The 14,495-nt window shown below is 38.7% G+C and overlaps 1 protein-coding gene across 4 annotated transcripts in view; it reads right to left on the bottom strand.

Annotated features, from left to right (window-relative positions):
* Window positions 1-3,395: 3,395 nt before the first annotated feature.
* Cep41 (centrosomal protein 41) overlaps window positions 3,396-14,495 on the bottom strand; it is a 48,432-nt gene continuing 37,332 nt past the window's right edge. For all 4 annotated transcript variants that reach the window (XM_005006058.4, XM_063240711.1, XM_063240695.1 and 1 more), the window contains 6 exons: window positions 12,549-12,693; window positions 10,466-10,617; window positions 9,910-9,977; window positions 8,767-8,881; window positions 8,103-8,318; window positions 3,396-7,416 (listed from right to left, as the gene is read on the bottom strand). In XM_005006058.4, the coding sequence (XP_005006115.1) occupies window positions 7,268-7,416; window positions 8,103-8,318; window positions 8,767-8,881; window positions 9,910-9,977; window positions 10,466-10,617; window positions 12,549-12,693 (845 nt within the window). In that variant the 3' untranslated portion in view covers window positions 3,396-7,267. The remainder of the gene's footprint in view (window positions 7,417-8,102; window positions 8,319-8,766; window positions 8,882-9,909; window positions 9,978-10,465; window positions 10,618-12,548; window positions 12,694-14,495) is intronic.

Here is a 14,495-nt window from a genome sequence, read left to right as displayed (position 1 = left end):
CTCAATATTACCAAGGGTATGAAGAAATAAGGAGAGTCACATACTGCTGCTGGGAGGGAAATCGTGCCATCTTTCTGGAAGGCAGATTTGGCAACATAAATCAAAATTTTAAAATATATTGCTTCTTTGGCCCAGTATGGTACCAATGGGAAACATCCACATAATGGGATATCATGAAGCCATGAAAGTTTGTTGATGTAGAAGAATGTTCACAGCATACAAAGTGAAAGAAGCTAGCTACAAGATGGCAATGTGCTAAAACCAGATTGTAGCAATGCTTGCACAATTCTGTAAATTACTAAAAATTAATTTGTCATACACTTAAAATGGATAAATTTGGCATTGAGATTCATTCAATTTTTTAAAAAAGAAGTTGGCTACAAAATAGTAAGAATCTCATGTTTTTAAACACACACACACGCGCACACACACACACACACACACACACACACACACCTGAAAGGACATATCCCCCAATAATAACTATGGCTACTTTAGAGAGTGGGGGTAATTTCCTCTCTATATTTTTCATAATTTCTTGCAGTGAACTTTTCTATCAGCTTTTCTTTTTTTGCAGGGTGGGGGCTGCATGAAATATGCCAGATAATGAATGTGCTTATAAAGTTTCTAACACAAGCTTTATATCAACATCAACTATCTAAATGATATCTTCACAGAGCTTGTTTTCTAAATAATTTATCTAAACTTAGTTCTTCTGTTCTGGCATTTTATGTCACTGTCTTTCCCAGAACACTGAAGTTCGTTTTATCTTCAAAAAAAATTTATGCTCCAGATAGCTGGAAACGGCTGGGTTATCACCAGCAGGGATTCCTCAGTCCCTGGGGGTGGGGTGGGGTGATGGGGTGGTGCTGGTGTTCCCTAAGGTCTGGCAGTGGAAGTTCCCAAGAGTGCTTTCTACTCACTTTCTGTGCACACTCACATCCCATCGCAATCCTGGGAACTGACTATGCCAACACCTATTCTCCAGGGCCCCTTAAGGATCTTGTTTTTTATTTCCTTTTTTTTTATTAATTCATGTTTGTGGTACATAATGTTTACATTCATCTTAGGGGATAGGTGCATGGGCTTGACACATCTTAATTTTTTTGTTCCCCTCTCCTTCTCCCCTCCCTTTATCTCTACTCCCTATCTGCAAAAGATCAGTCTGAAAGATCTTGATTTTTAAATGAGCACATTTAATTTTTTTTTTAAGACCACTCACAGGTGGTGTTCGATGTAGCCTGGGGGCCACTGGTGGTATAGGAGAGTCCCTAGGTGGTCTCTGAAATTAATACTCAGATATGTATGTCTAGCTGTCTGGCTTTGGCCTGAGGTTAAAACAAATGTCTTGAGTACAATTCAGATATGACGTCACTCATCCCTCATCCACTGCAGAGCTGTGTATCATCATTCTGGTGATCCTCTTGCAAGGGCAGGGGGACCAGATGATATGACTCTGGCTTGGTGGTTTAGGGAACATCATTCTGTGAATATAACTAAAACCCAGACACTACTTAGGGGAAACTGGTATGGCCAATTATAACATTCACAGTGGACAGGCCAAAGAAGAAATAAGAAAAACAAAATACCTGTCAAATTTGAAAAACCCTCAAAAGGTACTGGAATCCTTTTTCAAAGCTTTCAGGATCAACATCAATTTGGCAACTCAAACTGTGAGCAGTTTAACAACTCCAGAGATGGACAGTGCCAAGCTTTTATTGCCAAATTAAGGGGCTAGGGTTAAAACTCTTGCCTAACCACAAATGTGGTGTAAGATCCAGTTTCAGAAAAGGCTGATGGAATAAATGGCAAAGAAGTTTGCCTTTTTTCCCCACAAAACCCAGGCTTTAGGCCATCAGCCAAGTCTCACAATTTATGTTTCAGCCTGAATCAGAAATATCATCTCGGGCTGGGGATTTAGCTCAGCGGCATAAGCGCTTGCCTCGCAAGCCTGCAGTTGTGAGTTCGATTCCCAGTACCAAAAAAAAAAAAAAAAAAAAAAAAGAAAGAAATACCATCTTAAGGTAAAGAAAAGATCAGACAAAAATCATGTACCAAAATGGTCTAGTGAATGAAGAGCATTCAATTTATTGGGAAAATCACCTACCTTTCCCCTCCTAGATCTAGTTAAAAGTCTGTAACTCTCATTCTTTTATGTGGAAGCTCATGAAATGTCTATTGGCAAACAAAACTAGCCTCAGTAGCTCTGGAACAACTGTCTTCAAGAAAGGACACTTGACACAGGTTGTGAAAATGTATATTCCTGGGAACAGGTATTTCATCCTGAATTTCTATTTCCTTTTGTGCAGGCCGGCAGGTTTTCAGTGGAATCTCAGTGACTAGGGAGGAATGGAAGCCAAAAGCAAGGGAAATTTACATTTTCACTGTTAATTAGAAGCCTCACCAAGGGAGACTGAACACGGCTGTGTCTATGTCGAGGGGGAAGGAGTGAGTGCTTATGAGAACACGCTCTGCAGCAGTCACTGGCGGGCGGGATCCAGGCTTCTCACCTGGGCTACTTGGTGTCTGAGGGTGACTGCTTCATCTCCTCCCAGACATCAGTCTCCTCATCTGAAAAAGGAGATCCTGGGGCCGGGGATTTAGCTCAGCGACATAAGTGCCTGCCTTGCAAGCAGGCAGTCATGAGTTCGATCCTCGGTACCGATAAAAAGGAAAAAGACCAAAAAAAAAAAAAAAAAAAAAAAAAAGGAGATCCCTACCTCATTGGCTAGCTGTGAGAATTACATGAGTCAAAACATACAATGGAAACATCTAGAAGCACTGCCTGCCACATGGTAAACTCTTCCTAAATGCTTGCCACTATTATATTTTCAAAATATAAAACAAAAGAGAAGAATAAGCCCTTCTCAGATGGGGCCTGTGGACTACCTGTACTTGATGAGTCTTGAAAGCTATTGAGGGGATAGAGAAGGCAAGTCTGGCAAGTGGCAGCCAACTGTGGTAGTAACATCCTGACCACCTTCCCCTAAAAATCTCTGGGCTGTGAATACCTAACCTTTAAGGGGTCCCAGATAACAAGCTTTCTGGGTCTCCAGAGTTGCAGGCTGGCACTGAGTGGCCAGAACAATGGGCTCTTATTCACACATTGGTCTTAACAGTTCAGTTCTTTTATTCATAAACACATATTTAAGGGCACTGGCACAGAGCTGGGGATGTGCATCCTCTGGAAGCTTATAGTCTAAACAGTTTCAAAGGAAAGACTGCTTTAAACCATGCAGGCCAGGCAAGGTAATATATGCCTGTAATCCCAGCACTTGCCATGAATTCCAAGCCAGCCTAGGCTACATAGTGAGTTCAAGACCAGCCTGAATTACATAGCAAAACTCTGTCTCAAAAAGCCAAAAACCAAATAACCAAATAAGCAACACAGTCCATTAGTCAACAGCATTTAATAAGTAACCTATGCGTTCTACACATTTTACCAGGAGCCTCAGGAGGTTATGCAGGTGGAGAGAATTTTCTTTTGTATTTAGAACAAAGGAAAGCAGCACCAGAGAGTGAGAGACAAGGAGAGGGGGTCACAGCATGACAAATACATTTTGTAAACACACATAATACGTCATGCACTGAACCTTGCCCTTTCAGAATTCAAGACATAGAGTTTTACCATTACCTTTTAATTTTTGTAACAACTGGGTACTAACTTATTACCCATGGTAATAATTGTAATAATTACTACAAGTCTAGGGAAGTATTAACATCCAAATGTATTCTGAACAGTTTGGGAGTACCGGATGTCTTATTTATTGCTTGTATATGAAAAATGTTTGTTAATTAAAAATTAATTGAACTGCACAGAAGTACTTAACAAGCCCAACATAACTAAAGTGATAAATTATCACTCTAATCTATATGTTTCTGATGGTTTTTGAAACAAAAGTACTATGGGACTTACAACTTGGAGACAATTTTGAAAACAAACACATTAAAAATAATGAGAACATTCTGGAATCAACAAAAGGGTCTGAATGATTATCTTCAAAGTATAGCAAGAATGCAGTCATGAATTTAAGTCCAGGTGGACAGTAATTAGTTATTGCCCCTAAAAAAGTCAAGTAGCATAAAAGACAGACTCTAACAAAAAAAAAAAAAAAAAAAAAAGGATAAAAACCAAAACCAACACAACAAAAATCACCTGCATATTTCTTCCATCCCACGACTCTGACTTCATTTATGTTCCACGAGGGAATTAGAGAAGAGAAGGTTTTGTTTTGTTCTATTTTCTTGGTGAGTAGCTTAATGTCTCAAGAATTTTTATATAATGGAAACAGCACCACAGGGGAAAAAGCCTCAAACTACTATTGAACATTATTTGTTCTCTTTTAATTCTGATTTGCATCAATGCAAGTTCAATACAATCATACTGGTTCTAGATTTCTCCTACACATAAAAAAAAAATGAAAATTAATTTTAGGCTATTTGAGTCATCCTATCATTTTCAACAATGAAATCTGACATTATTATTATGTTCTGTTTTGAAAGGAGAACTGTAGCGTTCTCCTCCCTTCCTGTATTTCTTCCCTTTCTCGTTTCTTTTCTTTCCTTCCTTTGCTACTTTCTTTCTTAAATATGTACCCTTTTGAGGCATTTAACATATTACTAAGCTTTGGCCATCACTGTTGGATATTGGACTATTATTACTCTTTGATAAAACACCTCCCTTCCCCAGGCAAATGTAGCTGGTGAACCCCTTAAACAGTGGCAAGACAACAATGATCCAATCTACTTACTATGCCATTGGTACCTGTCTGACCTGAAATGAAACCCAAGCCTTCTGAGAGAGCTAAGATTCTATGTGGATCTCTCAATTCATTTACACAAAGAATATGCCTTTCTGGGAGAAGCAGCAAAAACAGGTACTCTTTCCTATCTCTCAGTCTCCTGGGGCTCTCCCAAATCATCCTGACAGAAAAGAAGAGAAAAGTTGGCAGGTTTCAGCACATTAATAGCAAACGACAAATTAGGAACTATGTTCTTTAATCTTCAACATTCATAATTGCACAAAGTATCAGCGATTATTTAAATACATGTCAAATTATCTAATGAAGAAACTAGTAAAATAGAATATTAAAAGAAATACCTTGAGTCTGTAAAAAATGTCTGATAGTGACATTTAACACATAATATGTGGAATTAGAACAGGTTGTTTTTTGAATTTTAAAATCCTTACCAACTGAGAAAAGCACTATGGAGAATATACATAAAAATATTCAACTCACTAGATCTCTCCAGTAAATACACAGCAATTCATAGGTTTGGCTAAACTGACTTTTCACATAAATATCGGAGTTTTAAACACTAATCTGTGATGTTGGGAATGCAAAAGGGGAACAAGGGGGATTCCACTTTCAAAACAGAATCTGGCAGGGAAGTCTAATCTCTTGACCTAGTCAACTTCAAAATGGCATAACCAGAACACTGCTACAGAGAGAAACATTTTTCCTTAACGATGTATATGCATCAAAGATGGATAAAAATTTGTCCACACTACGGAAGTGTGGAAATTTCTGCATTCTTCTATCTATGGCCTAAAGAAAATAAAAAGCCAGAGCATTCTGGCTTTAGCAAAAAGGCTGAACTAAGTTCTCAGGCAATAAATTTATGGGAAACATGAAAGGTTCCTTATTAAAGCTATGTGTATGTTGGCTGAATTTTATTCAAGATTCTTGAATCTTGTGGAAAACTGGGCACAGTTTGACATCTGAACAATGTCTTCGGTTTGTTTGATTCTAAAGTATCGGAAAATGTTGCACTTTGGAAATCAAGTAGAGAAGGATAAACACACTCTAAAGCAGAACCGGGCTGAATCTGAGTTATTTTTCCATATGTCTCTATGAGACATTTATTATGTTTATTTCTTGTACAAACACAGCCCCATGCTAGAAATACTGTGGTGCCTTTTTTTTCTTTTGGTGGTGAGAAATAGTACTGTTAAGGCAAATCTTACCCAGCAGCAGTAACCACCTAAGGACAGGCAATTTTCAGTTGGCTTTTCAGAAGCTGGTTGCCATGACAAAGAGCACAATTTATTCCTTAGTCCCTTATCACAGCCACGATCACAGACCATAAAAATTAACAAGGCCTTTTCCTTTTCACATGATTTTAAAGTTCCTCATCCTTACCTGAGGTCTTTTGTTCCCCCAATTAAACAGAACGAATGTCAGTCATCCAGCAACTCAATTAATGCTGATTCAAAATCCTGGCCAAAACCAGAATCTATAATCACAACCTCCTAATCACAGCTCAGTCATGAGAATGAAAAGTAAGCAGGAAATTGCACTAATTACTCAATTAGACTAATACTGTATTTTTAAGCAAGGGCTTAAGGGGCTGTCAGCCCTGACAGAGGACTCTTGAGTCCTCACCTTGTGTGTTCCTTATTTGCCTGAATGAAGCTAATGTTTTCAAGTAGCTACTGATTTCTACCCATTTAATGCAGATGGACCTGAGTCCGCAATGGAAATTTCCAACTACTATCCCGACCACAAGTGAGGGACAGCTGTGGGGGCTTCTAGGGGCTCTCAACACAGGCCGGGTGCTCCTCCCTATGATGATGATGATGATAATGACGAGAAGGTAGCTGAGGACACTTCTGGCCACAGGAACTATTTAATGAAGGGGAGCATTCAGTAACTGTAGAGCTTTACCACTAAATTGTAAAAATGAGCCTTGCTCACAGGCACCTCTTCCAATCTCCCCATAGAGCCTGCAGCATGCTGGGCAGAACACACCCCAGGTGGCTGCTTGTTCCTGATGTGTGGCCCTCAGGCTGCTGGGACCAAGATGCATCTGCATCCCTGTAGACAGCTGCCCACACCAAGCCCACCTGCAGAATCTCTCATGAAATCCACGTGAATGAAAAAAACTGATGGGCAAGAAAATACCATCAGATGTGACTGAAGTATTTATAAAACAGCGCTGGATAAACAGCAAACAAACTGAATTGCATGTGAAGTGTGTGGGGGGGGGAGTACTTTTTTTCCTATTCAGTTTCAAAAAACTTAAATATTCTGTAAACAATAGGGAGAACACTAGAGCCTGTCACGCCTCTGGATTTCAGGGTCATTTGTCAAAATCCTTGATGGGCTGGCAAAAGGGAGGGGAGCTGGACATGGAGAAGGAAGATGGCCTATCCCATAGCCATGGTCTTTCCTCTATAGGACCTTGCAAAAATGACCAACTTGGGGACTGCTCAGGGGTTCCAAAAATAGGGGAAACATTTATTTGACTAAATGAGGCAAAGTTTTTACTTCCAGGGTTTGCCTTGCAGGTGACCACTTCCCTGGGAGCGAGGGTTGGAGTGGCTGGCAGGGCCCCCAGTAGGCAGGTACAGACTGCTTCGGGTACCAGGTACTTTGGAGTCTCTTCCTGAAGAGTTAGTTTGGTTCAGTCGGCCTGAAGGGACAAGAAAGAGGAGCAGAGGTACAAGAATGATTCCAGGCCATGTAAACTTCTAAATTAACGAAGTTCTAGCCTACAACTACTTTTAAGCTAAGGAAGCTGTGTGCAGCATCTATTTTGGGCCAAAGATAATCTGTTCCTCCTCCTTGAGACCAACTTGAAATTAGGGAAGGAAGCAGAGAGAAAAGGAATTCCAGATCACTTTATTTCTTTATCTTCATTATTCCCAACAAATCTAATATGTCTTTCATTCCTTCCTTGAAGAGTACAAGGCTGAATGGCAATTCAAAGAGACAGAAGAGAAAGCAAGGGGTCAAAGTTAAGGCAGAAAGAGAGAAACCAGGACTGCTCAGAAGCAGTTTATATGCAGCAAAATAGTAGATGGAAAAGGAAATTTCTTAAGAAGGAATCAGAATGTTACATATTTTGCTCCTCAACTTCACCTGAGACAAACTTTGACTGATACACTCTCTTCTTTAGGTCTGGGATCAATGCCTAATTGTTGCTACTACCAGGAATCAGCAGTCCCCCATCCACTGTGTCACACATACAGCCTCAGATATTTTAAGACTATGAATATAGAAGACAAGGTGTTTTTTTGAAGCTTATTTTTATGATGAGGTGATGCTCAAAGCTGCAAATCTCAAGCTCCACAGAAAACAAAGGTCAAAATATCTTACTAGGATTATCTGCAGGCCCCTGGTCTTCTTCCAGATAATATTCTATCTTTTTTAAGTCTTCTGAGGTGAATCTCCATTTGTTCTCAGCTGGTGTGGGTGGAAGTTTGGGGCTGGATCGTTTCCGGGCAGAACCAGGAGGAAGGGCCTGCTGACAAGACGCTGGCAGGGAACCGGTAATCAGTCCTTCCGGGAATTTCTGAGCTAAGACTTTTAGACCTAGATAGAGAAGATCATGATAAAAAAAACAGGATTAGTCTAATGAGGGTCACAGCAAAACCTGGAGAAAAAGCCTGTCTTTTGATCTCTGGTCACCAATTCGAGGCCAGCACAAGGATGTGAAATCTTAAACTGCTTCACATTAAGAAAATCGTATCAGAAAAAGTGAGTTGTTACATGGGATTCCGAGAGTGCCATGAGAAAGCCTTTGCGCAAGCCTTTGACTTTTTTGTAGAGCTCGGAAGCAACACTGTTATTTTAGGAATTAAGAACATGTAATGATAGAGCTAATGGATGTTTCCCATAACTCCTGGCTCCTTTCAGCCAGCATGGCTCTTTCCAGAGCACTAAATTCTAAGCATTGAGAGGAAACGAAGGTGGGGTGGGTTGAAGGCTTGTGTGTTCAAAGAGCTGTCTTTTGTCCTGTGCTGAGAGTGACTTTACTCACCTCCAGAAAGCATGAAGAGGTTTTCAAACCCCCGCTCACACATGGTGGTGGCTGCCTGGCTGGCCAGCCTCTCATCATCGTCATACAGAATGATGATCTTGCCATGGGCGTTTTTCTAAGAGATGAGTTAAGGTTCTAGAGGCTACGCTTATTCTCCTGGACAACAAGAAACCCCTAAGGAACAAAAAGCTGTCATAATATAAATTCATAAAATTCACCTTTCTGAATTTAGGAGGAATGAAAGGATCCATTCTTACCAGTTACACCAGCAGGTACGGGACTTTCCCTGTAACAGAAATCACACAAGCTAGTGTTCTTGCCATTTATGAACTAGTATCACCCTAGTTCAGTGCAGCACTAGTTACACACTTTATACCCGTTAGTTCTTTCATGCTTACAGTCCTGGAAAAGAAACATGCAATCTCTATTTTACAATTGACAAAATAGAGATTCTAACTTCCATGTCCTGTGTACTTCCTTACAACAGTAAAAAGACAGAACCACCTAAAAATCCAAAACAAAGGAATGACTTAATAAAATACAGTAACTCTGAAGATTAAGGTATTACTGCACAGTATCAAAAATGGAGCTCCACAAAGAACTTGTATTATGAACATGGGGAAATGTACTGTAAAGTGAAGTGGAAAAAGTGACACTACATATATAGTATGACTTCAACTTATAAAAAACATCCACACAGAAGGCATTCTGGAATAAAATATATCAATAATAGGAGTTTGTGCTCAATTGTGTGATTATGTGAGACTTCTATTTTTCTTTTTTATATTTTTCTAGTATTTAAATTATTTTCTACATATAGGATTTTATAAATACAAACATTAAAGTTTAAAAGAAGGAAAGTAGGAAATAATTTACTTAAGTTCTACTTGGGTAAACTTTCAAGGGGGCTAAAGTCTTAGGATTAATTCTCAACAGATCATAATCTTTAACCTAATTTTTTTTTGTCCCATTGCAGTATAGTTTGGAAGCATTTGCTTTAAAGTTAGGATTTTCAGTAGCAAAGTCTCAAATATGCTAACAGAGGTAGTATCCAAGGTCCTTCACAATTCTACCAGAGCATGACTTACGATAAGTCTTATAATTCTCATATCACGTAATTCCTTAACATATGATAAAGGATACATATTCAAGAATATCATTGGAATAGGGGTTCATTGTTCTAGATAGAGTTGCAATTGGGTAACTGTAAGCTGCAAAGAGAAGAAAAAATTTAGGACATCTGTAGCTTTTGTAGTACAACTTGGTCCCAATCTGGTTTAAAATCTAAGAGGCAAATATATTTTCAAAATCAATGAGCTGTACAAAACCTAAATACTTCAGTGAATGAAAAGAAATGGGATACGGGGCTGGGGATTTAGCTCAGTGGCATAAGCACCTGCCTTGCAAGCAGGAGGTCATGAGTTCGATCCCCGGTACCGATAAAAATGAAAAAGACAAAAAAAAAAAAAAAAAAAAAAGGAATACAATGAACAAAGGATGAAGCTTCATCTGCTCACAGTTAAGTGCTAAGCTCCTGAGTCATCTGAGGACACAGCAAACCCTCTCAGAGAACATGGTGGAGCCACTGTAAGAGGTTTTCATAATGGATCCAGCCCACATAGTTGATCTTGGGCTGGGGGTCAGCCTGTGTGACCCTCACACAGGATCTGTTCCTAGAGTGAAGCTTTCTCTCTCTTACCTCCGACAATGTGGCCCTGCTGGTAAGAGTCTCTATCGCGCACATCTAGCAACAGGAAGGGGCAGTCAGGATAAGGTTTGTCTTTGGTGTTGGGTTCTACTTTCTTCACAAGCCCTTTGTCTAGATCCAGTTCCCCAACACCACTGATGACGCTGGAAGTGAAAAAGTAGGTCAGTAGAAAGTAGCCAGGGGTTGGTGGCTTAAAGGTCAGATGTGGCTCTCCAGAAAAGGTACTTCAAAAGGAAAGCTAAATGGGTACAGTGTCTCAGTTCTGCCTCTGCCTCTTGGGATCTTATTTCATCATCCAAGAAGAGACCCTTGCCTCCACACTTAGGCAATGCATATCAAGTAATACAGGTCATTACACAGCCCAGGGATAGAAAGTATAGGGCACTCATTGTCTCTGGCAGCAAGGCCAGCATTTAGAAAGGGAAAAAGGGGAATCACAAGTCCCATAGGATTTTGAGGAGCATAAGACAACACAGCAAAGAAGGAAAGAATAAGGTTGACAGGAGAAGAAAAGTTTAAAGTGCATATATGTGTGTATATATACACACATATATATACTAACGTGCAATATAAAGCAATGATAATATTTTATATTAATTCCTAAGGTCATGCATTGCATAATAACATTGATTCCGTAAGATTATACTGCCTAGTAATACTGTAGCCATCTTAGTTTGTGTAGGTGCACCCTATAATTTTCCTACTACAATCAAATCATTTAATGACACACATTTCACCGAAGTCTCATCACTAAGTGTGATTGTACTTACACTGTGACCTATTCTATATGGAAGCTGAACCTTAATACTTTTGATAGTTATCTGTACTCACTTCCATTTTACATATTCTACTGTTGAGGCTGAAGAGGCTTTTATATTTAATGGCACTCACATAATGAGACACTACTAACGGTTCTATTCCTATGGTCTTTATTAATATTAGTCGCCATCTTAGTATTACTGAAAAAATGTAGTAAACACATGAATCAGAGGACTGAGAAGACTAGGTGTTATAAACAAAATAGCAGGTAGTGATATATCTGAAATGGAATAAGAAGATGGTTATTTTCCTAAAAATATTAAGACACATGCCAAATCATAGATTAATATGTACCTAGCTTATCTCCCATCACAGCACAACAAATTCTGCATTAAAATCCAATGAACACTATAACTCCATGCTACAGAGTGAATATTTTGACAAACCAAAGGAAACGAAAGTCTATTTAATATGAGATTGCATCCTCAGTGGAAGTCCTATTACCCATCTCTTATTGAATGCATTTTTAGAGTCCTTTCAGAAAAGTAGCATAAAAATAATATGGTGGTACTGAAAATAGCTATTCTTTCTTCAGTAAAACCAAGTTTTCTCTGGTGGAACTATTTTTACAAGTGAAATGGATGGGTGTATGCTGAAAATCAGCACTAGTTTTATGATTAGTTAATATTTGTAAGAAAATGCTACATGGAATAACAAGAACATCATCAATCACTGTTTTCTCTCTCCTTTGTACCTATTCTGTGTCACAGCACTCTGTGTGGCACCGTAACTAAGTTTTTGACTCTGGACAGGGCTAGTATGAGCTCCAGGAGACAAGAGGGGACTGGGAGGAATTATTAACTGACCCCAAAATTAGTGCTTGTAAAGCTGCCGTCATAATAAACGTACATACAGGAGGGCTGAGAAGAGTGGAACTGAAGAGTAAAAATTACTATTTGCCTATTAAAATATTTTTTTGAGACAGTGTTTCACTATGTAGTTCAGGCTGGCCTTGAACTTGCTATGTAGCCCAGGCTGGACTGGATGGGATCCCCTGCCTCAGCCTCCCAAGAGCTGGGTTTACATGTGTGCATCACCATACCCAGCTTAAAATATTCTTATGTTGATTTACTAAGAAGGCTGAGAAAATGATTCAGGAGGTGCATCTATATAAAGAGAAAGCAGAAAGGCTGGGATTAAAATGTAGGATGTTACTACTGCCAGTTCTGTTGTTAAGGTAATTAGATCACTGAAATTGATCTCTCAATTAATTTGAAGGTAAAATGCAGTGACAGTCTGAATCAGATGACAGTACCTCTGCAGAGTAGAGCGGCTGGAGTCCCCTGCTCCTGCACTGTTGATGAACTGGACAGGGCTGGGTGGCTGCTCACCCGGGCTCCCTTTTCCATTGGTCCTGACAGTGAGTTCAGCATCCAGGTCTGAAGGGGCAGAATCACTGTCTAAAATTCAAAAATGAGTAAATAAATCAACAAAAGGAAATCTTACTCCTATTACTAAGTAAATTGCTTTGGATGTTCTAATGTACAAGTTGTCAAAATGCAGTGGGTTCCAGGAGTTTCTAAAGTCCTATGGGGAGGTCTGCAAAGTGAAAACTACTTTTGTAAGATGTTATTTGTCTTTTTTAGTGTGTTGATATCTGTATAGATAGTGCAAAAGAATCTTAGCAAGAATCAAGGCAAGACAGTAAACTTTTTTCTTGCCACCAGGTTTGAACTCATGACCTTGTGTTTGCTAGGTAGGTGCTTATGCTGCTGAGCTATATTCCTGACTCCCATGACACTAAACTTTATTAGCAGTTGTGTTTTTCATCATTACCTATATGCTGACAGTAAGTATGGCAGTCACATTTAAAATGTCTCTGATAAAGCAACAATAATTAATAATTTTACTAGATCTTACCTTGAAGTACATGAGTTTTTAATGTTCTATTGGTGAAATGAGGAGTTCACACAGAGTAAGATTTGTTACATCCCTAACCCCATGAGTATCACAAAGAAAAATATTAGTGCAATTGCTGGGCTACAGCTGAGCCACATAATTGTGTTGTGGACCTTTTCTACTTGGAAGAAAAAACTGATTGTTACGACTTGTGTACTTGGCAGACACTTTTTTAAAAAAAGAATTAAATGAGCCTGTCATTTTAAGGAAAACATCTGATGGTTATTTGTTGTCAATGATTAAATTCTGAGCAAAAATCAGAATCTTGGAAACTGTCTGCCAGCAGGAGCTTAAGTATGAGGAGCTGTTTCCCTATACTTACAAATGTTTCTGATAGGATACATGGTGAGATGAATAAATGATTTTATTGATCGTGTACAAAAAAAGAAATGTGTCAACAGAAGATCTCTCTAACTCAGTGAAATGATCTATGCATGACAGAAAATTGTGCATGGCTAAAAAGATTCACTGAGGGCCGGGGATATAGCTTAGCAGTTATAAGCACCTGCCTGGCAAGTGCAAGGTCCTGAATTCAATTCCTGGTACAACAACAACAACAAAAAAAAACCAAACCCATCTAGTGGGTGGTAGGCATCCTGCTAAAAAAAAAATTCACTGAAAATGCAAGACAGACCAATGGATTTTAATGTAACAGACTATAAAAAGTTCATTGATAGTTTCAGATTCTGCATTACATCTAGATTTTAAGAAATGACTAGTCATCAAGTTTTAGTGTAGTATCTGAGAAAAAAATCCATAATTATCTGAAATGGCTACTAAATATTCCTCCTCTTTGCAACTATGTATCTATGTAAGCCAGATTTCCTTCAAATACTATAACCCAAACAGCACACTGAAACAGACTGAGTGCAGAAGTAGATATCAAAATCAGCTGTCTTCTATTAAATCAAACATGAAAGAGATTTATAAAATATGTGAAACAATGCCACTCTGCATAACATTTGTTTTGGAAATACAACTATTTTCAAAAAAAATGTTTTAATGTGTTGGGGATATAACTCAGTTGAAGAATGCATGCATAAGGCTCTGAGTTCAAACTCCAGTACACCACCAAAAAACCTTAAAAACAGCAACAAAATACCCTTTATGTTTGTAAGGTTAGTATTGTTATTTTTGAATGCAACACTAAATAAAAATAAATAAATGTTGTTTAAATTATCAATTTAAAATTTAATGTACTAAGCATGAATAGATATAATTCAAATAAACCAAAGCCCTTTAGATTCCTCAGTAAGTTTTAGGAGTATAGATGAAGACTGAGACCAAAAACTTTGAGATTCTG

This window comes from Cavia porcellus, unplaced genomic scaffold, assembly GCF_034190915.1.
Source record: "Cavia porcellus strain 051 isolate PalLab524CR breed Dunkin Hartley unplaced genomic scaffold, mCavPor4.1 scaffold_2, whole genome shotgun sequence".
NCBI classification, from domain to species: domain Eukaryota; kingdom Metazoa; phylum Chordata; class Mammalia; order Rodentia; family Caviidae; genus Cavia; species Cavia porcellus.
The sequence above is the reverse complement of the archived record's forward strand: the minus strand, read 5'-3'. Positions and strand labels throughout refer to the sequence as shown.